At 45.7% G+C, this 22,050-nt stretch overlaps 1 protein-coding gene across 2 annotated transcripts in view; it reads left to right on the plus strand.

Annotated features, from left to right (window-relative positions):
* The first annotated feature begins 6,405 nt into the window (after positions 1-6,405).
* Gkap1 (G kinase anchoring protein 1) overlaps positions 6,406-22,050 on the plus strand; it is a 38,377-nt gene continuing 22,732 nt past the window's right edge. The window contains exons 1-5 of one of the 2 annotated variants that reach the window (XM_021180396.3): positions 6,406-6,675; positions 11,317-11,574; positions 12,121-12,264; positions 16,176-16,253; positions 19,742-19,865. In XM_021180396.3, coding sequence (XP_021036055.1) covers positions 11,359-11,574; positions 12,121-12,264; positions 16,176-16,253; positions 19,742-19,865 — 562 coding nt within the window. In that variant the 5' untranslated portion in view covers positions 6,406-6,675; positions 11,317-11,358. The remainder of the gene's footprint in view (positions 6,676-11,316; positions 11,575-12,120; positions 12,265-16,175; positions 16,254-19,741; positions 19,866-22,050) is intronic. The other variant, XM_085831033.1, reaches the window with a different exon arrangement.

The following is a 22,050-nucleotide window of genomic DNA, read 5'->3' on the forward strand; positions in this document are numbered from 1 at the left end:
GACTGACCTGCCTCTGCCTCCTGAGTGCTGGGGTTAAAGGTGTGGTCCCCCATGCCCAGCCTCTGCCTAAGTTCTTTTTGTTTCATTTTAAGTTTCTTTTAAGCATGTTACCTAATACCATCTTCCCCCCAGTATACACATCCAAGTGGACACTTGGGCGAACTGTCACAAAATACAGAACATGCCTGCCACTCAGGTTGAGAGACCACCTCAGCAGCTCGCCTAACTCTGGAGCTTCTCAAACTGCTACCTCCCATACTGGAGTGTTCTGAAAGGGGGCAGCTGGCTTTGTTGAGGTTTCTGCTTTTCCTTTTAAGTGGATTAAGTTTTAAGAAAAACATGAATGTTTTTCTTAACAAAAGAGCAGACAGTAGAGGTTTCACATACCTACCAAACTGCACACATGCAGATATCTCTAAAGTGTCAAACCTACCGGCTGCCAAGCTCTCATTATGTAGCCCAGGCTAGCCTTGAATTTGCAGTCATCAGCCTGACTGCTGAGGTTACAGACGTGAGCCACCATGCTCACTCATAGAGCTCTTTATTACCCAACATTCAGTTATATGAGCATTCACTATCTGTGTTGTATACTCTAAGAGTCTACACAACTGTAAATCAGTGTCGTGTCGTGGATAACAGGTTCAGTACTCTAAATAAAAATCCTGTGCTCTGCCTAGTCTACCCTCATTCTGTGCTAACTCCCATCAGTCACCTGTTTTACAACTGTTTCCATAGTAGTTGTTCATCTCCTGCCCCCGAATGTCATGTAGCTAAAATTACCATGTAATGTGTAGTATATATCCTCACAAGACTGTCTTTTTTCCATTATGTAAAGATCACACAAACATCGCCTACAGTGCTTCACATATCAGAAGTCAACTGCATCACCCTGACGACCACAGAGCCCCCCAACTCTCCTGTATAATAGATTAGCTCTCCACAGTAAAAGATTCCTTCAGTTATACCTCACGCTCCACAGTAGGGCAGCTACAGTTCTGCTTTCTGCACTCCACAGTCCCTTCCACCTCCGCTTCACTGGCTAACAGATGAAACTGGTAGCCTTCCCGTGACCCACCAGAGTTGGAAAGTTTCATTCGAAAGGCTCAAACACATCATTGCCACCATATGCTGGAGATGCTACCTGCCAGCATCAGGATGGACCAGCTGGTCTTTAGTCCTGGCACGGTCTTCTTCCTGGAGGCCCCACCATCCAGGCAAAGGAGCTTCATTTCCTTCTCTTTAGCTTCTATTAACTTGACCCTCATGTTTTTATATTTCTTAATTTGTGTCCTTATTTGCATGGAGTACTTCTCTCTGATAATTTCCTGGATAAAGCAGACGGGAGTCTGAATATTTAAGATTTTGGCTGGAAAAATGGCTCAGCTGTTAACAGCACTTGCTTGAACTGGTTAGTTTACGGCAGTCTGACACAAACTATAGTCAAGCTTCCAGTAAGATCAGGCTATAGGCAAGCCTGTAGGGCATTCTTATTAGTGATTGATGGGAGAGGGCCCAGCCCATTGTGGGTGGTGCCATCCTTATGCTGGTGGTCCTGGGTTCTATAAGAAAGCAGGCTGAGCAAGCCAGGGGAAGCAAGCCAGTAAGTAACATCCCTCCATGACCTCTGCATCAGCTCCTGCCTCCAGGTTCCTGCCCTGGTTGAGTTCCTGTTCTGAATTCCTTCAATGATGAACAGTGACATGGAAATATAAGCCAAACAAACCCTTCCCTCTCCAAGTTGCTTTCGGTCATGGTGTTTCATCACAGCAACCCTAACTAAGACACCGCTCTTCCAGAAGACCAGGGTTCAAGTCCTAGTACCCACATGGAGGCTTACAACCACCTCTAACTCCAGTTCCACAGATCAATACACTTCTGGACTCTGAGGGTACTGCATATGTGGATGTATCCAAACACCCATCCACATAAAATGATAAAATAAAAATTAATTTTAGTTTAAAAAAAACCCTGACATCTTGGTGCTGGAGAGATGATTCAGTGGTGAAGAGCACTGGCTGCTCTACCGGAGGACCCAGATTTAATTCCCAGCAACCACGTGGCAGTTTACAACTGTCTGTGACTCCAGTTCCAGGGGATCGGGTGCCCTGACACATGTAGGCAGAATGCCCATGCATTTGAAGTAAAAATAAAAAATAAAAACCTGACATACATCTTGTTATGCCTAGGCACTAGTTCTATACGCTATCTTATCCTTTTCATTTCACCTGTTTGTCCGAGTAGGCTGGTCTTGCATGCAAGGGGCTTCTTCCGATGATGTTCATACCCTCAAGAGTTTACCTATACTAGAGAGTCGGTGACAGAACTCTAACGAAATCTCTGGTTGTGTGGAAAGCTTCACTGTAAGAGATTAAAAGAAGACTCACACTCCTCACCACAGTGAAGCAAACTTCATATTTAGAGATCTCTTCCTTTGGGTTAGCTGGTTCCCACTCCATGCTAATCAGCTTTGTGTTACAGTGAAAAGTGCCTAACTCAGACAACTTACAAAGAGTACATATTAATTTTGGCTCAGTTTTGGAGGTCCCTGACTGGCTGATTGACTGGCTGGCCCCGTTGCATTTGGACAGGAGCACTTACCAAGTAAAACTCACTTCATTGCTCAGGACAGGACTAAATAAGGAGAGGTGTGGGATTCCACTGCCTCCAGGAGCTGCTGCCATTGGCCTAAGGGCCTTCCACCAGGCCCTACCTCTTTAAGCCACCTGCCAACAGCACTGCCTTAACAAAGCCTTTATACATGGGGGTTTTAGGAGCAAAGAGAAACTTTTATATAGACACACGCATGGGAGAGTCTGATATTTCATAGTGACAAGGATATGTTCTGAAAGCCACACGGTGGGCTGACTTAGTCACCGTACAGCACAGAGGCCACTAACACAGACTAAGGCAGCCGAATGTCATTAGACAACGTTTCCTTAGCTGGCTGATGTTGTTTGCTTGGGTTTTTACTTCTCTGAGACAGAGTCTCGATTGCCTCAAATTCTCTTTGTAGCTTAGACTGGCAGCAAACTCACGATCCTCCTGCCTCCACCTCCTCTAAGTATGGGATCTGCCCCTGGCAACTCCATCTTAGGAGATGGACCACTGTTGGGTGTGGTGTGGTGTGAGCCAAGACAGTGCGTGGCTACATACAAACAATATAACGTGGCTATTCCTTTCAAAAGCCTTTCTGCTTCTCAGTTCTTTGACCCTTTCCTCTCTTCAAAGGCCCTTGGACCCTGTGGTCCTTCACCGTTACTCAGCTATTATCATCACAGAAGTTGAGGTGGTCAGCTTTTATTTATTTATTTATTTATTTTGGTTTTTCGAGACAGGGTTTCTCTGTATAGCCCTGGCTGTCCTGGAACTCACTCTGTAGACCAGGCTGGCCTCGAACTCAGAAATCCGCCTGCCTCTGCCTCCCGAGTGCTGGGATTAAAGGCATGCGCCACTACTGCCCGGCGGTGGTGGTCACCTTTTGAAGAGAGATTAGTTCTGGCTCACAGTTTCGAGTGCTCTGGTGTTTGCCTTTGCTTTGAGGCCTGTGGGGAGCACCGTGGCAGGGAGCTAAGCCCTAAGTTGCTCACTCCACAGCCAGAAAGGAACAACAACAACAACAAAGACTGAAGTAGGGTCCAGAGTCCACTCATCTTTTGAAGCTACCCTGGAGGTACTGTGCACCAAGCCTTTACTGGACTTACCTCTGGGGAGCCCTCAGGATCTGAGGTGCAGCACTCAGTCCTTCCCACGCCCACTTCCGGCACCCTGGCATTACTAACAGCTACAGATTCGTTTTCTCGTGCACCCTACTCAACTGTGCTGTGTTTAGGACATTCCCTATAGGACCCAGGTTCTTAAAAAAAAAAAAAAAAAAAAGTAACCTGGTCAAATGCACCAGTTTAGAAACCTTACTATATTTTCAATTTTATGTTTGCAGATGCTTGCCTGCAGTTATATCTGTGCACCACACTCGTGGCCACAAGATCTGGAGCTACAGGTGTTTGTGAGCCATCATGGGGGTGCTGAGAATCAGACCCACACAGGTCCTCTGAAGAGTGGCAAGTACCCTCAACCACTGAGCCATCGCTTCAACTTTATGGTATTTCTAGATGCTCCTTCCTCTCTCGGCCTTCCAGCCTACCACGCCTGAGTCAATGCAAATCCGCGTCGTTCACTTCAGAAGGGGAAGCTCTTCCTCCAGGCACGTTGCTGGGGTTCTGCCAATTAAGGTAAAGGGTCCTGCCTGGCAGTGGCAGGCACAGCTCCTGCTCATCTTCTATGGGAAATAGTACACAGGAGCATTAACCCGAGGAGGCTGAGAAAAGGAGTCTGTGTTCAGGGGCATGAGCTGTGATAAACGATTAGCTGACCTTGCTCTGGGGACACTCTGTTCTTGATCTATCAACCCACCCACTTACTCCAACGTGCCCTGAGTGTGTGAGCAGGGCTAGGACTGTCTCTAGGCAACCCCGAGCCCGAAAGTAAGAGTCTCTAAAGCCCTCCTCAGTGAAAACACGGCTGTTGTGATCGTGGCAGCCAGTCACAACCCACACACGTGGTTTTCCCGCACCCTCCACGGTGTGTGGTTCTGACCCACACTCCCTGGCCCAGCTTTGACGAGACTGAAGTCCCCTGCTTTGGTGCCTTACCCAAGTGTCCCTTCTCTTCCTCCCTGCCCACCCCCCACTCCTCTGTTGACTTTCCTCATCTAGAGCTGAGCTTCCCAAAATCCGATGGGGTCACCTCTTGGAAGTTCTTTGAGGTTGCAGATTCTAATGGGCAGGTCTGTGTTAGGCCAGAGATCCACACGTTTCTAACAAACTTGCTGGTGGCACACATGTGGTCAACCTTGGGGTAGCAAGACTCTAATGATGATGTATTTCCAGACTGAGTCGGCCCCCTTCTCTTATGGCAATATGCTACTAAGCTGAGGAGTTTCCAATCCTTGTGTGTTGTTCATGCACATGCTGGGAGGGGCTGTGGTTATCATTCCTCAGGTGCTATCTTTTTGTGGAGAGTGGGAGGGTAGCTAACAAGACAGAGGGATCCACCTGTTTCTGCCTGTTAATCTTTGGGACCAGAGCTTGATACCACTGGGAGCTTTTACATTTATTCTGGGGCTAGAACTCAAGCTATCGACTGAACTATTCCCCACACCTAGTGTACTGTCCAGGTGCAGTTCTTTCAGCTGTTTTAGAACTGCTTCAACTGCTTATGGCCACCTATTTAGCTGCCTTCAACCCCGGTTCTATGTAAACCGATAAGTAGCTGCATCCTCCTCTTCCAAGTGTTCATGCTCCCTCTTACAAGCAACCGGGTCTCAAGACCTCATTTCTCTCTTCCCAATCAGATGTTCAAATCCTGTAGAATGCACCTCCACATCACTTCTCAATCATTTAAAATTCTTCCTGCCTTCCTTTATCTCAAGTCTTGCCCCATCCTCTTGGCCCCGACCCCCGGATCAATCTTTCTGTGTAACCACTGGCCTTGGACTCACTTTCTGATCAGCTTGCCAAGTGTTGGGGGCTCATAGCCATGTGTCCTCACCCCCGATAGCTCATCTGTTATTACCGTCTGCCTGGTCTACACAGGGCTGCCAGTTTTCCATCTCTAACATCTGCAGGAGTTACAAAGCAAAAAAAGCCTTCGTTTCTTCCTTCAAACTTCTAAACCCTAAAACATCAAATATTGCCTTAAACATCAATCCTTACTCTTGGAACTCGGCCATCCCTCACCACCGCCGCCCCTCTCCCCCATTTTTCAGTCGTCTCTGCCACTTGTCAACACCTCCAATCTCATTGTGGAACGCAGCGTCCAATGGCCTCCATCCAAGGCCCCGAGGTCTCCCCGCAAAACCCCACCTCTTCCCAGGCCAAGTCCAAAAGCCTCCTCCCTCGCGCTGCCCCAAAGATGCTCGCAGTCCTCGGATCCCGAGTAACATTCTATTTTTCCACCGGACCCTAGGGTGATCTGGCGTCTTCTGCGATTCTTTGCTTCGCTCCCCACTGTGTCCCCCACGTCTACACCCGCGGCGGTGACTCGCGCGGGACAGCGACGGGCAGCCCGCACGGCTGGGCGGTAGCGGACGGGCTTGCCGGTAAGCCGCTTAACTTTGCAAAACTAAAGCGGCCCGGGAGGTGCTCCCGCGGGAACCCAAGGCCGTCCGGCTGTTTGCCTCTCGTGCAGCACCGCCCTCCCTCGCCAACTGGAGGTCCGCCTCCGCCCCCGGGCCTCCCCACAGCCTGGCGATCCCGCCGCGCGCCGCCCGCGGCGGCCTAAGCCTCCTCCCGGAAGGCCTCCCACCTTCCCGGCTCCGCGACCCCGAGGACCGCGGAGCCGCCGCCTACGCGAGCCGTTTGGACCCTGCGCGGCCCCCGTAGCGCGGCTCCTCCAGCAGGTGGTTCTGGTCCTCCGCGGTCCGTCCCCCGCGGACCTCTCCTCGGCGTCCGCGTCCGCCGCGCTGCGACCCTCGGCAAAGAAGTCCCGCGCGCCAGCCGGCCACGGCGGGCGCCAGGCCTGCGGGTCCGCCCCGCCCCGCCCCGCCCCGCCCTCCGCGCGCCGCCGCCCTCCGCGGGCCCGTTACTGCGGACGCCCCGCGGCCCGCGCCCAACGCCTGGGGGTAGCGCGGGAGCGGCGGGGAGACGGGAGCGGCCGCGCCGCGGCGAGGAAGGCCCGGTGAGTCCGCGGAGCCCCGCAGCTCGCGGCTGAGGGGACGCGGCCGAGTGCGGCCTGAGGCGGGGAGCCGAGCAGAGCGGAGCTGAGCGGGGCTGAGCTGAGCGGGGCCGGGCGGCGGGAGGGCCGCGGAGGCTGCGGGGGAGTGCGGGCCGCAGGCCTGGTCCGCCGCGGCCGGCCGCGGGAGTGACAGCAGGTGCGGCCGCCCGCTTGGGGCTCCCCGGGGCGCCCACCCGACGCCGGTGTCGCTTGCGGGCTTGGACGCCGCGTCTCGGCAGCGGCTGGGGCTCGCCCAGCCCGCCGCGCTCTTTCTCCGGGTACTTCGCGAACAAGTTTTGGAGCACCCGGAACCGCTCGTGCGTGAGATTTGGCTTCGGTTTCCCAAAGGAGGAGAGAGGCGCCGCTCGCCCTCCCTCCTTCCCTCCTGGCAGCCCGAGGTAGACGCGCAGGCTCTCGCACAAGCCTCTGCTGTCGGGACTTCGAGCAGCTACGCGCGGCGGCGGCGGAGGCAGCGGTGGGGTGCCAGCCTTGGGGTGTCTGTAAACGCGGAGCAGTCGGGGCAAAAGTTTATCCCATTGTCTGCCCCGCTCACTGGCGACATTTCTCAGGGGATGTCGGTCGAGAGTTCTAGCGAGAGGCAGAGGCACTGGAAAAACACAAGCATTGTTCTTCAGCCTCGTCTGTTTATTTGAAGGCGCTTGCGCCCGCCTGTCACGGGAATGAAGTTAAGCTGTAGCTCCAGAAATACTGGAGAAACTGCCGAAAGATCGTAATGCTGTATTGAGAATCTTCCTAGAAAGCCTAGGGTTTCCCTACACTAGCTTATGTCACTAAAATCGGTTAGTCTAAGCCTCTTTAATGTGATTTTTCACTAAAGATTGAAATACACCTGTATTAACCCTAGGGGCTTCTAGCAACCACTCTAGAGCGAGAACCTACACGTGGATCAGAGGGACGTTGTGTGCAAGTGAAAATCACCTTTGCACTTCATGACTGAATTCCTTAGTACATGTCTGCAGTTTGCTTTTTGTTTTTGTTTTTAAGAATTCACAACCCACAGAAGTTGAGAGCTGTGGATTAGAAAAGGAAGGCTGCACCTAGCCAGTGTGTGTGTTGCAGCGTGGGGTGGGGGTGGGGGTGGGGGGTGGAACTCGGGGTATGCCTTTAAGTTTATGTCATTTGCGATAAGTGTGTTGGATGCAAACGTTTCAGGACCGTTGGTCCTCCATCCCTGTAACCTTAAGTTCTAAGAAGTCCAAATGACAGTCAAGTAGCCAAGGAGATGAGTGAGACCAGTCCATTCCTTTTCCTCTCATTTTGTAATTCGTGGGGACAGTGCTTGGCATCAAACCCAGGGCCTCATGGAGTTGCAAGTCCTGTTTGTGTTTGATCTGTTAGAGTCCACCAAGGCCTCTCTAGCTACACCAACTGGTGTACACCTGTGTTCCCAAGACTCAGGAGCCTGGGACAGGAGGATTGAGAGTTTGGTCCCAGTGCAGGCAACACGGTGAGAGAGCTGCCCTCTCAAAGCATATGGCCATATTAACTGATGACATTGACATCGCATAGTTCCGTTTTGGATCAAGCTAGGTGGTTGATCGTGTTGATCGACACAGTCACTACTGTTCATTTTTTAAAGGACTGAAATTATGTACTTGAGTTCCCCCAGGCTCAATTCTTTCCCGACACTGATGTCATAGAAGAAGGCACTCATCATGGCAGTGGCCCTTCATAGAGACCAAGGCCTCAAGAAAACAGGCCATTCATTTATAAATCTTGCTAGATGTAGCTTGGCCTGTTCCTTAGTAGCAACAGTTTATCTCACACACTCAATTTTTAAAAATCAGCAGTTTGACACAAAATCCAAAGCTTCCTACAAAAACAAGATTCCTAGGGGGGGAAAATGAGTTGTGGAAACACTTTGTTGTGACGGCGCTGTTAGATGGTGTGTGCTCTCCACCCTCAGTGTTCTAGTTCAGAGCACAGATTCCAGTGCACACTTAGGTATGGCACTGTGTGCTTGGAGAATATAATTAGGCCTCAGTAAGCTTGAGGTCATGATTAACTTATTTAATGTTAATAATGTTAATTAATGTTTCTTCTTTTTTTTTTTTTTTTTTTGCTGAGACCGTTTTTTTACTGTGTAGCCCAGTTTAGCCTTGAACCTATGACCTTCCTGCCTTATCCCTTCCAGTACTGCAGATGTGCCCATTACAACTGGCTGATAAATTTATCTGTGCCAAGTCCTTGATATATATATTTGGAAGACAAAGAAGAGACCTGTGTTGTTCAGCATCTTTAAAATCAGGACAGTAGGGAGCTAGATACAGTGAGAGCGATTGAAAGGAGTCCATTGAAGAACAGAAGTAAGTGTAAGTGCAGGAACATTAACGGGAGCCAGTAGTTAACGAGAAGGCAGATCAGAATTGACTTGCAATAGGGCTAAATTTGAAGAACGGAGAAGTTTTAAGTGAAGGACACAGACGTTCCAGACTCCAGGAACAAGTGAACACTGAGCAATCTGTTTTCTCACAGAACAGGGAAAGCGGGAGAAATCACTGTAGAATGTAAATGAATTACTTTTTTAATAATAATATAGCCATAAATTAATCCAGCAGCTGTATTTCTTTGCTTTATGCCAGTCCCCAGTAACCACACAGAGTAACAATACTTATTTAAAACTAGTTTTCAGTAGCCGAGCAGTCAAATGATTATGCCAATCTGGCTCCCTCCCAACCCCATCCCATGATACGTGCATATTATTACTGATGTGGCTTTTTGGGCTTCAGGTATGTTTCCATGATCTCTTTCCAGACCCCTTCCTTATGGCTTTGAATCCTCCATCCTCCTTGGGTTGATCTGCATCTCTTTCAATTCTTGGTATAAGCATTACAATGCTGTGTCTGTATTGAAACAAGACCTGAGCAGAGACAGGGTTTCTCTGTGTAGCTTTGGCTGTCCTGGAACTCACTCTGCAGGCCACGCAGGCCTCAAACTCACAGAGATTCAACTGCCTTTGCCTCCAAGGACGAAGATTAAAGATGTTCACCACCACCACCACCACCACCTGGCATGAATCCTGGTCTTAAAAAGGAACACGGACCCATGAACCCCTGTTATTTTAGCTTTGGAAGAATGAGTAGAATAATGTCTTTGATATATTTACTATGTTAAATATTTAACATGCTGACAGTAATTTATTATATTGTACTATCCTGACCTTTTTTTTTTTTTGCCTACATGCACGTGCACGCACGTGCGCACACACACACACACACACACACACACACACATGTGTAAACCCTGAGAAAAAGGAGTCATCATTGTTTATGAACACTCCCTTGTACTCCTTGTACTCCTTTGTTCTCCCTTTGAAACACTTTTAATATTTTAGCATTTTGAGCTGCTGAGGGCTGTAACCTTCGTAGCCAGTGTTCTTTGTCTTATGAATGAGTATTGAGTTCTTTTCTCGGTTGAAAGATTTATTCTGTTTCCTTGTGGTTTGCCTTTTGTAGTTTCACTCATTGTGGGAAACTTCTGTGTGTCCAGTGTGTCAGTCAGTCCCTGCTGCAGTTGTGGGTCTTGGGGAGCCCAGGCCTCTGGGCTCCTTAGGCCCCTGATGGATTTTGCTGCCTCTGTTCCTCCTGCCTGCCTGCCTGCCTGCAAGCTTTTTTCTTTCATTTCTAGATGGGGCAAATGTTGGTGTGAATTTCAGAACATATTTTACAGTGGAGTCATTGTGCTTAGTCACATTTTAAATAATTGTGCCACATCCTAAGTCCTCTTCAAGAGGTATTTTACAATATTTATGAACATTTAACTCACACAAGGCATTGCAGTCAAATAATAACCAGTAACTCCCGACATTTAAGAGCTTATGCTGCTACCGTATACAGTTTACACATACTGATTACTAAGAGTCTCACCAAGGCTAAGAGCAACACTGATCTAGTGGTTGGCTTGCCTTTTCAATAAAACAGTAGTCTATACCTGCTGGGGCCAGTGACCGCGTCAGCCATAGGCTTTTGACAGCTTTGACAGTAACAGGCATGAATTTCCTGGTTGAGGAAATTTAAGTCCTTTCTCTTTTCTTTTCTTTTCTTTTCTTTTTTTTTAAAGTTGTAAGCATCAGTCTTTATAATCAAATTCAGCATTTTGATGTTAGAGTGTTCTTTTCTATTCTTGTCTTGTTTTCTTGAAGTTGGGGGTGAGCGTGCAGCTGCAGGAACGGCCTTCGTGTATGATTACGGATGCTGGCCCTCCTCTCAGGGCTGGTGATGTAGCATCTGTCCCATGAGTGTGTATACACCACAGAAGTGTTTCAAGAAAAGTTAAGGACTTTTAAAACCAGATGTGGAAATGAGCATTGTGTATTCATTATAGTCCTGAATTGTTAGCTGTGAAATAAATAAAACCTACATATTCTTTTGAATAACTTTATTTTGTTTAGTTTAGTTTTAAAATGTTAATGCCAGTGGGATTGTGGGTACAAATCCAAGTACTACCAAATCTGATGTCAGGGGAAATGTATTTTATATGTTTGGCTGTTGGAGAAACTAGAATAATTTTCTTCAATGTGTTTTCTCCTCCTCTTCCTCTCCCTCTTCTTCCTCCTCCTCTGTCCTCCAACCCCCCACCCCTTAGGAGTTACTATTGAGTAAGCGTTTAAGCCCCCAGTTCTGAGCCATGGCCTCTGCAGTCCTCAGCTCTGTGCTCACAACTGCCTCTCGCTTTGCCCTGCTACAAGTGGACAGCGGCAGTGGCTCTGATTCCGAGCCTGGGAAAGGCAAAGGCCGGAGTAATGGGAAGTCTCAAACTCTGGGAAACAAAGCAACCTCAAATGAGAAGAAACGGGAGAAGAGAAGAAAAAAGAAGGAACAGCAACAGAGTGAAGCAAACGAGGTAGCCATGCCATTCTGTGTCCCGGGGCTGAGAGCACATGACAGAGGTAGCCATGCCATTCTGTGTCCCGGGGCTGAGAGCACATGACAGAGGTAGCCATGCCGTTCGTTCTGTCGTTCTGTATCCCCGGGGCTGAGAGAACATGCATCACCTCTACTGTGCCTGTCACAGGACACAGCTTCCTGGTGAATGTACACCTACCTGAACTCACATGCAGCCAACACTCACAGATGTTTTTCCTGACTGGAGCAGCTTGTGTGTTCATGCTATAAAATTAAGAAAGAGACGTCTTAAAGAGGAGAGCCCATGCCTGTGGCCCCAGCTTCTCAGGAGACTAAGATGACAGGGTTGCTTGAACAACCCTGGATAGGATAGTGAGACTTTGTGTGATTAAAAAAAAATTAATAAATTTAAAAGTAAAGATAAAATCCACAAGTAACTTTCAGTTGTGTACGTTAATATGAGTATTTAGACTAAAAATATTTTAAAATTAAAATCACTAGTACTGATACACTGAATTTAATATATTTTGTGCTTATTTCTTAGCTCAGGAATCTTGCTTTCAAGAAAATTCCCCAGAAATCCTCCCATTCCATTTGCAATGTTCAACATGAGCTTTCATCGCCAAACCCAGCACAGAAGGAGTCACGGGAAGAAAACTGGCAAGAGTGGAGACAGAGAGATGAACAGGTAGTGCTGAGGACACAAGGCTCCCGTGCTGGTTCTCAACCTGATGGAGGGTTGAGATGGCAGCACACCTGAGTGCTTGCGCGACAGTGCTGGGTGGTTCCTATGTGCAGCTTTGATGAAACCTGTGGCCTGTGTGTGTATTAAGGATGTTAGATTGCTCAGAGCAAAGCAGTTGCAGGTTTTCTCTGTGGGTTCTGCGAGTCAGACCTGGGGCCTTTGGCGCTAGGCAAGGCCCTAGGCACATGCTCTGCTCTTGACCTACGGCCCTGGCCCGGGTTGGTTTGTTTGTTTTCAGTTCATCTACTGTTTGTAAAGGAAAGCATGCTAGGAACGTAGAGAAATAACTTATTTCAACTTTCGAAGGGCTGGAGAGAGTGGTTATAAAACACTTGTTCACATTTTTTAAAACTCAGATTTATAGGGTTACAAATCTCCTGTTAAAAATATCTAGTAAGAGTGGTGATTACACAGAGACTTTGGGGTGAAACTTCCTTTGTAACTGTGTGAACCTGCTGATGGTATGTTGCTTCTGTTGACCTATTACATGCATCTTATTCTATATCTCTTAAGTGGTCATTAAGAGAGTACACATGAGGGAAGGAAGGCACAGAATGTGTGTGAGAATGTGAGAATGCATGTGTGTGTGCATGTACATTCATAGGAAAAGAACATTGTTTATTTGCATATTTAGTAAACTATAATTTGATCCATAGAAAAATGGGCATTATTTTCAGACAGATATTTTGTCCTTTAGTGGATTTTCCTATTGTTCTTGTGTTAGCATTTTAAAAGAACTAGACAGAGCTGGGTGTGATGGTGCACATATGTAATCCAAACATCTAACCACTTAGAGAACTGAGGCAAGAGGCTCCTGAGTTCCAGCCCAGCCTGGGAAACCGGGCAAGAGCCTGTCTCTAAAGCAATGAAAACTCCCAGAGGCAGACAGCAAGTGAGAAGAGTGAACACGCTCCTCATATAAACTGTGTTCAGTATGTTCTCTTTAGGCTCGCACACTGTCTGAGACTCAGTATTGTGAGTACCAGTCATTACAGAGGAGCCATACAGTAACACTGCTGACGTTTCCCCATAGTGACACGCTGGTAGACAGTAACAGGAGTCACCATTGTCGTCATCAGAGAGAATTTCTCTCAATAGCTAAAGAGAAACTGATGTAGGAAAATGACTCAGATTTACACCAAAAGCAGTGTGTGACCTTGAACACAGCCTCCAGCACCTTTCCTTCTCCATATTTGCTGTCACCGTGATCAGGTGGTTCTGAAAAGAAGACAGATCACATAGTTCAGGGCCTGGAGGAGTTTGTACTGTACTGTGTGTGTTGTTGAGTCCTGTAGACAGACCCAGAGCCTTAGAACTTGTGCTTAGAAGGAAACAGTCTAGTCTTGTGCAGTGTACCAGGATGGGCTTTAGTGTCCCATGAGATGGAGCACTTTGTGAGCTGTTGTAAGCATTGTATGCCAGCATTGCTGTTCCAGAATTCTATTCCATTTTCTACCTATCAAAATTATTTGTCCTTTTAAAAATTTTTATAAAGATTTATTTATTTGTATATGAATACACTGTAGCTGTCCTCAGACACACCAGAAGAGGGTATCAGATCCTACTACAGATGGTTGTGAACCACCATGTGGTTGCTAGGAATTGAACTCAGGACCTCTAGGAGAACAGTCAGTACTCTCAGCCTCTGAGCCGTCTCTCCAGCCCTATTTCTGTCCTTTAAGTAGCAACATAAAATTTAGTTTCAGAGAATACTCAGTATATCCTAATTAAGGTTCCTTTTTGGTTTGAAATTTTAAGTTTCACTCATTTTTGTTTACTTGTATACTAGTTTGTTAATAAAAAAGCAAACTTAAGGGATAGGTTGGAGTTTTGCTTGATGCTATCATATACTTTATCTTTGCTTGCTTATTATGATTTAGGCCAATTGTCAGCACACAGTGCAGGCAGGCAGGCAGGTAAGGTGGCCGGACTTTAAACTGTTAAAGTTAGACACAGATTCTAGGGAAAGCCACTGGTGTTTGGTTGGTTGGTTTTTGTTTTTTTCTACTTCAAATTTCATTTCTAGGCCTAGTGGATCTATGAATTTTTGACCCACGTAGTCTATGTACTGAGTTCCAGGACAGCTAAGGATATATAGTGAGACCTTCTCTCTTAAAAAAAGAAAATAAAACAAAACACACACACACATACTTTATTTTTTATTGTTTTATCAGAATGATCTGCCTTAACAATTTTAATTCTGTGAGTTACTGGAAGATCATAGTATATTGTAAGACTTCCTAATCTGACCTGCTCTCTGACTCATTAAAACTTCAGCCAAATGTATGTATGCTACATAGGAAATAATCAAAGTTTCTTCCCACAATTAAATGTTAAAAATAGGATTACAGTAGCAAATAACCAGCTTTGTTCAGAATAAATTTAGATTTGTTACTTTTTAAAAGACCATCACCTTATTTTAACTTATGAACAAATATTTTGTACTTAGTTTAGATATAGACATTGATTTTTTTTTTGTTTGGTTTGGTTTTTCGAGACAGGGTTTCTCTGTGTAGCTCTGACTGTCCTGGAACTCACTCTGTAGACCAGGCTGGCCTCGAACTCAGAAATCCGCTTGCTTCCGCCTCCCAAGTGTTGGGAGAAATTGATTTATACTTTTTTTTTAATGTGGCAAATATACATAAATTTTAATTTTAGTTTATTATTTTTTATTATCCATATAATGACTTGGGGAGGGTTAAAGTATTTATGGGGATTTAGCCTGTATGTACATAAGTATATCACATGTGTACTTAGTGCTTACTGAAGCCAGAAGAGAGTATTAGATCCTCTGGAACTGGAATGAGCCATCATGTGTGTGCTGGTAATGGGTTCTCTGCAAGAGCAGCCAGTGCTCATAACCACTGAGCCACCTCCCAGGCTCCTAGGATTCAATTGTAAAGTGCGTTTCCTGCTAATAGTTAATACTTCTCAGCCTCCTGGGCTTATTGTATGGATTGTAGTTTATTGTGGACTTCCTTAGATTGTTGTTGCACGCAGTTTTCTTCACCAGTTTAATTCTCATTGAATTTCAGTTAGTGTTTTTCTGTGTAAAGCTAACTTGTTCTACTGTTTCTAGTCGTGGCAAAGGATTAAATGAGATGCTTTTTAAGGGGTCACTCCACTTAGAAAGTTTAATTTGTAGAGTTTGATGTTAACAGTTTTCTAGTTTTTAAGATAGCCTTTACCCATTCCCTTTCACATTGGTTTCTATCTTAGTCTGAATATTTTTAAACATTAAACAGCATAACAATTCTTAATAACTTGGGCAAAAATGTATTGAGGAGTAATTAAAACCTGAAGACTTAGGCCGTAGGAAAGATGGAAACTAGCAAGTTCTGGGACACTCCAAGGCGAGGCTAGCAGACACCACGTGTGGGGTGACTGTCAGGTGGGTACCTTCCTATCTGAAGACAGTGCCTAGAAGACTGGAAAAGACCTGGCTCACCACGTTCCCTGCCTGTCACTGCTGGTCACTCAGCCTAGCTGTTTGTATGGCATCGTGTTAGAATGGTTGGGATGCTTAACTGTCCTGTTGAATCACAGATATCAGAATATTTTATTCACAGTAATAAGGGATTTTGGAGAGAAAAATATGAGATGTCTATAGCATATGTAGACACGGATGTGTGCTCAAACTAACAATGAATGAGGAATCATAAATTTCAAAAAGGAGTTTATGCCTTTATACAGTACAAGGTCCCTAGGGTAGCATGGTTAAATAACTTAGGAAAACTGATAAGTGTTCATTTAAAGTACATTCATTTTCTTTTGCTGTCTGTATTGTCATATATCATGGTTATTTTAAGAGTATGCTATAAATGTATGGTTATTGTAAAACATTTTTTTTTTAGCTGACCTCTGAAATGTTTGAAGCTGACCTTGAGAAGGCGTTGCTGCTGAGTAAGCTGGAGTATGAAGAGCACAAACAGGTACTGACGTGACGGTTGCTACTGACACAGTTACCAGCCAAAGGATTCACCATGTCTGCATCGACAGAGCTCAGGCCGGCCTGCCTGAACTCACAGAAAGTTGCTTCTTTAGGGCTGGGCTGTAATTTGGTGTTAGGCCCTGGATTTATCCTCTAAAACTACAAAAAAATAATGTTTGCCCCCAAAATCCATGAGAGAATCCACAGCAGGGTCCATGACAGGGTCTGTGATGAGGTCTATAGCAGGGTCCCTCCCTCCTCAGATTTGAGGGGACAGAAACAAGAGAGCCATGCTTTGTCTGATGACTTAGAAAGGTGACTTTCTCTAACCCAGATGAAGCAAACAAAAGAATAAGAAGGCCACATGACTTAGCTTCATCCTAAATGAACATAGACAGTAAGTACATTTAGGAGCTTTGAGTGAAGGTCGGGGGTCAGGTGTGTGATATATATATATAAAATTTAAATCAATCTAGGTGCTGCAGTATACAGGAATCCATTAAAAGGCTCCCTACCAGGGAGGAACAGCAGTTCAGAACATAGAGCTCACCTCCTAGACTGTGCTTTAAGCTCAGCGAATGTTGTGAGCACTGATTTCCGGGATCTTGCTGCTCTGACTAGAGGGATATAAAGTGAGATGTAGTATTGGTGTCCAGTTCCTGTATCTAAATTGTGTGAAATTTGACTTACATGACATTATACTTCTTAACATTTGCTAGGATTTTGTTGTTTTCTTAGATTCATTCAAGTTGATCAAGAATAACTACCCCGCCCGCCCGCCCGCCCCCCCCCCCACCCCCCATGATTGAGGCCTTTCTGGCTGTGCTACAGTCCACTAGTATCCCTATCCCCGGACAAAGAAAGAGAAATTAAAGCACACTGCAAATGATTTTACTACAAAAAAACCCTTGCCAGTCAGGTGGTCTGCTGTATCCTGTCCAGTCAGGTGGTCTGCTGTATCCTGTCCAGTCAGGTGGTCTACTATGTCCCATGTGCTTTGTTTTTCATGTTCTTCTTCACTGTATGCTAAGTAACTGAAGTGATTATTACCAAAATCAAGACTGGAGAGATGGCTCAGTGCTTAAGAGCACCGACTACTCTTCCAGATGACCTGCGTTCAGTTCTTAGCAGCAGTATGGCCACTTAGAACAACCTACATACACATGCAGCCAGAACAGCCATATGCAGAAAAATAAGTAATTTCCTTTTCAAAGAAGGGGTGGGAGAAGAGTCTTGATAGCCTAAATGGTCAGCGTCTACCGAGATGAAAATGAGACTACCATAAAGTGAGTGCACTGCTTTACTCTGATTTCAGTGAACTTGGAGGTTAGGCTTGGCAAGGGGCTCCTTTATTTCTGAATTCGTGCATATGATTTTCATTTTAATGATGAGCTATTGTAGGATGAATGTCTTTGTTCTGGACCTGCAACAATTAGGTGTTTTAGGAGTGGAGCAAATGGTGTTGGTAAAATGTCATGCTCCCAGACCGTTTTCTTGCTAAATTCATAGGCCTAGTACTCCAAACCATTGCTTTTTGTCAGACAGTAATGACTCTGAGAGAATGGAAGTGCTGCTTTTGTATGTGAAGGCTACTTATGTAATTATGTTAATGTGTTCATGGAGTTTGCAAGTCAGTATTTCAATCAAATAACTATAATAGTTTATATTAGTGTGTGTGTGCACTCATATACAAGTGTGTAGGAAGGCCAGAAATCAGCATCAGTCTCTCTCCATCTTCTTTTGGAGACAGGATCTCAGATAAAGCTGGGGCTCACAGACTCAACTAGACTGTCTGGCCAGCAAGCCACGAGTTCCTCCTTTCTACCTCCCCAACTCTGGGGTCACAGGTGCTCAGCACTACTCAAGTGTTTATTTTTATATGAGACTAAGAATTGATTTTATGTAACAAATAATGTAAGTCTGGGCCATCCACTGACGCATGCCTATAATCCCAGCACTGCTGAGGCAAAGGCAGGAGGATGGCTACAGCTTTAGGCCAGCAGTGTGGGCTATACAGTGTGTCCTAGGCCAGTTTGGGCCACAGAGTGAACTCCTGTCTCAAAAACAGAAAAGAAAAGAAAAAAAAAATCAGGGATGTTGTTTTCTGCCTCTTTTGTTCCTCACTGGCCAGGTGCTGGCATAGGATGTGACGATAAAGACTATCTCAGCCCTTGAGCTCAGCGAAGGAGACAGGCAAATGGTGCCCTTGGAAGACTCACAATAAAACAGTTTCTTAGTGCCTTTGGTAGGGATGGGACTTTTCAAAAACAATTGTCTTAAAATCTTTCTGGACTTGTTAGCTGTTCATAAAGCAGACCAGAAGGAAGTAGGCACTCGAAGGGAAGGTGTATCAACATGACAGTAGCTAATGTGCGAAATACTGCATAGGAAAAACTAACTGAGTGACCTGGGAAAGCTTCAGTGGGCTAAAAGACAGTGTCAAACACACGTGGTGGGCTTGCCTTCTCTTAGAAGATACTGGATATTTTTAACTTTTAGATTGAGTTCAGGTTTTTATTTTAGAAACCCATGCTATAAGTATAGAAAGTGAATTGAGGGACTAAATTAGAGATTGTCAGTGTCCAAGCAAGAGAAGAGACCTAGTAACTAACAGAATGGTTCATTAGCATATATGATGTGACGTGAGAGTAGACAAGAAAAAAAAATGAGACTCATAATTGACAGGTGTTGGAGGGTGGCATAGCCGAGCACATAAAGGGGCCTGTGAGAAGGTGGGGAAGAAACACAACATGGCAGAGTGTGCTGAGCCCTGCAGCTGATATCTGAACATAGAGAGAGATCAGGGGTGTGAAGTGCAGACTTTGACACCAAAGAGCATAGAAGACCAGGGGGAGAGGGCTGGGAAAAGAAGCCACAGTGGAGACGTAAGTGTATTAGAGATGGGTGAAGAAAGCCATATACGAGTGTCATGGAGTCGGGGGCTGCTCTTCAGTGGCCAGTGTTGGTTCCCAGCACTCACAGGCGGCTCACAACCACTTGTAACTCTAGTGCCCAGAACCCAGTGTCATCTTATGCCCCATTTGGGCTCAGACATACATTCAGGCAAAACACCTATCCACAGAAAATAAAAACATCTTTTTAAAAACTAGAGTTTATTTTTAAAAGAATATAGTTTTAAAAGAAAACTGATCTAAATTTTAGTGGTAGAAAACAACGGAATCTCCATTTCAGGGGTATGAGATTAGAAATTAGAGATTATTCTCTTAAATGTGCTCCTGAAGGAAAGAATAAGTTGGCAGAGGTGGGATTTATAAACCAGTCTATGCTTTTACTTTAATGCTTTCAGTTGAGAGGATGGACAGTAACTTAGCAGGAACTTCCATACAATTTAGCTGAAATTGCATGAAAATCAATTTCAAAAGGCCTAAGCTTTTTGTTTTTTATTTGCCTGTGCTCTGTCAGAAACATTGAAGAGTTGATGTTGTGCTTTACAAACCAAACTTAATCGTTGTTGGTAATTCTTTCTAGGATTATGAAAATGCTGAGACTGCTTCAACTCAGACAAAAGGTATAAATAAAAAAGATAAAAGGAAGAACCACCAGGGCAAGGACAAACCTGTCACAGTGTCACTCAAAGACTTCCAGTGTGAAGGTAACGTATGTGCGTCCTGCCGTGCCACAGCCACTTTCGCCTGATGGCTTTGTCTTTTTCCTAAATCTGGACTCTTGTTACTCAGGCTGACTTCAAACTCAGTGTGTAGCGAGGGCCCTCCTGCCTCTGCCTTGAAGTCACAGGTATCCCATGTCTAGTTTATGTGGTGCTAGGTCAGACCCAGACGCTTGCTGATGCTGGCCCAGTCTCCAACCTGAAGTAGCCCCCACCCCATTTTGAGTCTTTTTATAGCTGTATATGTTTCGAGTATTCTTCTAATTTTGTTTTTGTTTGTGTACCATTTAGAGTATAAAGATGTAACCCTGTGCTTTAGTTCATCCGGTACAGCTGCGGTAGGCTAACTAATGGCAGAGAGTTTCCAACAAACAGAAGCACACTGGCTCATAGTTCTGGAGGCAAGGAAGTGCAGTGTCAAGATGCCAGAATCTGTCAGAGGGATGCTTGCTGCTCAAAGGAGTGAGAGAGAGACAAAAGGTCCTGTGTGACTTCTTGGGAGATGAGAACAAATATTTATTCACTCAGGAGAAGGCACCAAGAACAAACCAGAAAAACAGTTGCCTCCAAGCCTCCAAGTTTAGCTTGCTGAGCCCGTGAGTTTCCAGGCTTTTCCTACAGAAGCATGGGTGAGAGGTCACCTGTAGGACAGCCTAATTACCTCAGCTTGGGTAACAGCTAGGCTCAAACACAGCACCCTGGACCTCCGCACAAGCTCAGGCAGCTCTGTGTAAGGGATCTCTGCTGGTCATGTAACCTCAGGTATAGGCCGTGTGGGGCTTGCAGAACTGTAGGTGTCTCCTCTTCCCTCTAGGGAGTTCTATCTCTAGGTTACTTATCATTTCATTCTCATAACTTTCCTGTCTAGCTCTTGAATTCATTTTATAATTTTCTTTTCTTTTCTTTTCTTTTCTTTTCTTTTTTTTTTTTTTTTTTGGTTTTTCGAGACAGGGTTTCTCTGTAACTCTCTGGAACTCACTCTGTAGACCAGGCTGGCCTCAAACTCAGAAATCTGCCTGCCTCTGCCTCCCAAGTGCTGGGATTAAAGGTGTGTGCCACCACTGCCCAGCTATTTAATAATTTTCTTGTATAGGTCTTAAATCCATTTGTTTGGATTTTTGGTGGTGGTTGATTTTTAAAGTGTGGCTCTGAGGTATTTTTGGCAGTTCAGGAATCTGGGCATCCTTGGTCTCTGTACTGAGACACTGTCAGCATGTGGCGGTTTCCAAGAGGAATCTTCTGTCATGGTTTTGAGTGTCTTTGTTGTGTTTGTGCCCCTTCTGGAGTGTATATGACCCTGTCTGTTGTTTTACATGTATTTCATGTGAATCTTCTCTTGGCTTTATGATGGGGGGTGGGGAGGGAACGGTGTGGCTCTCCTGACCTCCTCCCTTGTGCTTCCTCTGTGCATGTGTGGTGCAGAGCTGCACCCCTTTGCTGGTGGACTAAGGCAGGCTGAGTTCCAGTGCCCATAGTCTCTGGCTCTTGCTACTCTGGGCAGTAGCAAGGGAAGGGGAATTGTATACTCTGTCCAATCCTCTGTCTCAGATCCCTGTCCCCAGGCTAGCACTTGTGTGAGGTCTCCTGTGCTGTCATTCTTCCTTGGCAGTTGGGTTCAGCCTCCTTTGGGTGCCTGCAGTGCATGCATTCCTTTTGAGGCTTATTAGAGCAGGCGTCCTTCCCAGTGCCTTCCGGCAGGAGCTATCTCCACGTGGGACGTTGGGTTGTCCCAGCAGGCTTTCTTTTGGGAGAAGATATCATACTTGCCTCATTTCTATTTCCTATAGCTCCTTTATTTCTCTCGGCACTTTTTTTTTTTTATCATAGCTGTTTGCGCCCAGACCCCTGCTCTCAGACACTCACTCACCATCTTCCTGATTTGTGTGGTGAGCGTTTCTTAGAACACAAATGCAGTGTTTCCAAAACTTGGACTGTTCATGGTGGGTTGTTTGTTTCCCAAGGAACAGAGGCTGGGATCAAGGGTCTCTTGCTTAGTATTTTTTCCAATGATAGTTATATTTGAACATGAATTTTACAGGGACAAAATTTAAAACATCTGCTTGGAAATAACTATTTGAGGGCTTAAACTTTAAATCAGTCAGTAGGACTCTGTAAAGCTCAGTAATAATTTACCTTGTTGTAGTTCTGGATTTCCAGAGGTCCGGAGTTC

Source organism: Mus caroli, unplaced genomic scaffold (genome assembly GCF_978045245.1).
Source record: "Mus caroli unplaced genomic scaffold, Mus_caroli_1 scaffold_15, whole genome shotgun sequence".
NCBI lineage: Eukaryota > Metazoa > Chordata > Mammalia > Rodentia > Muridae > Mus > Mus caroli.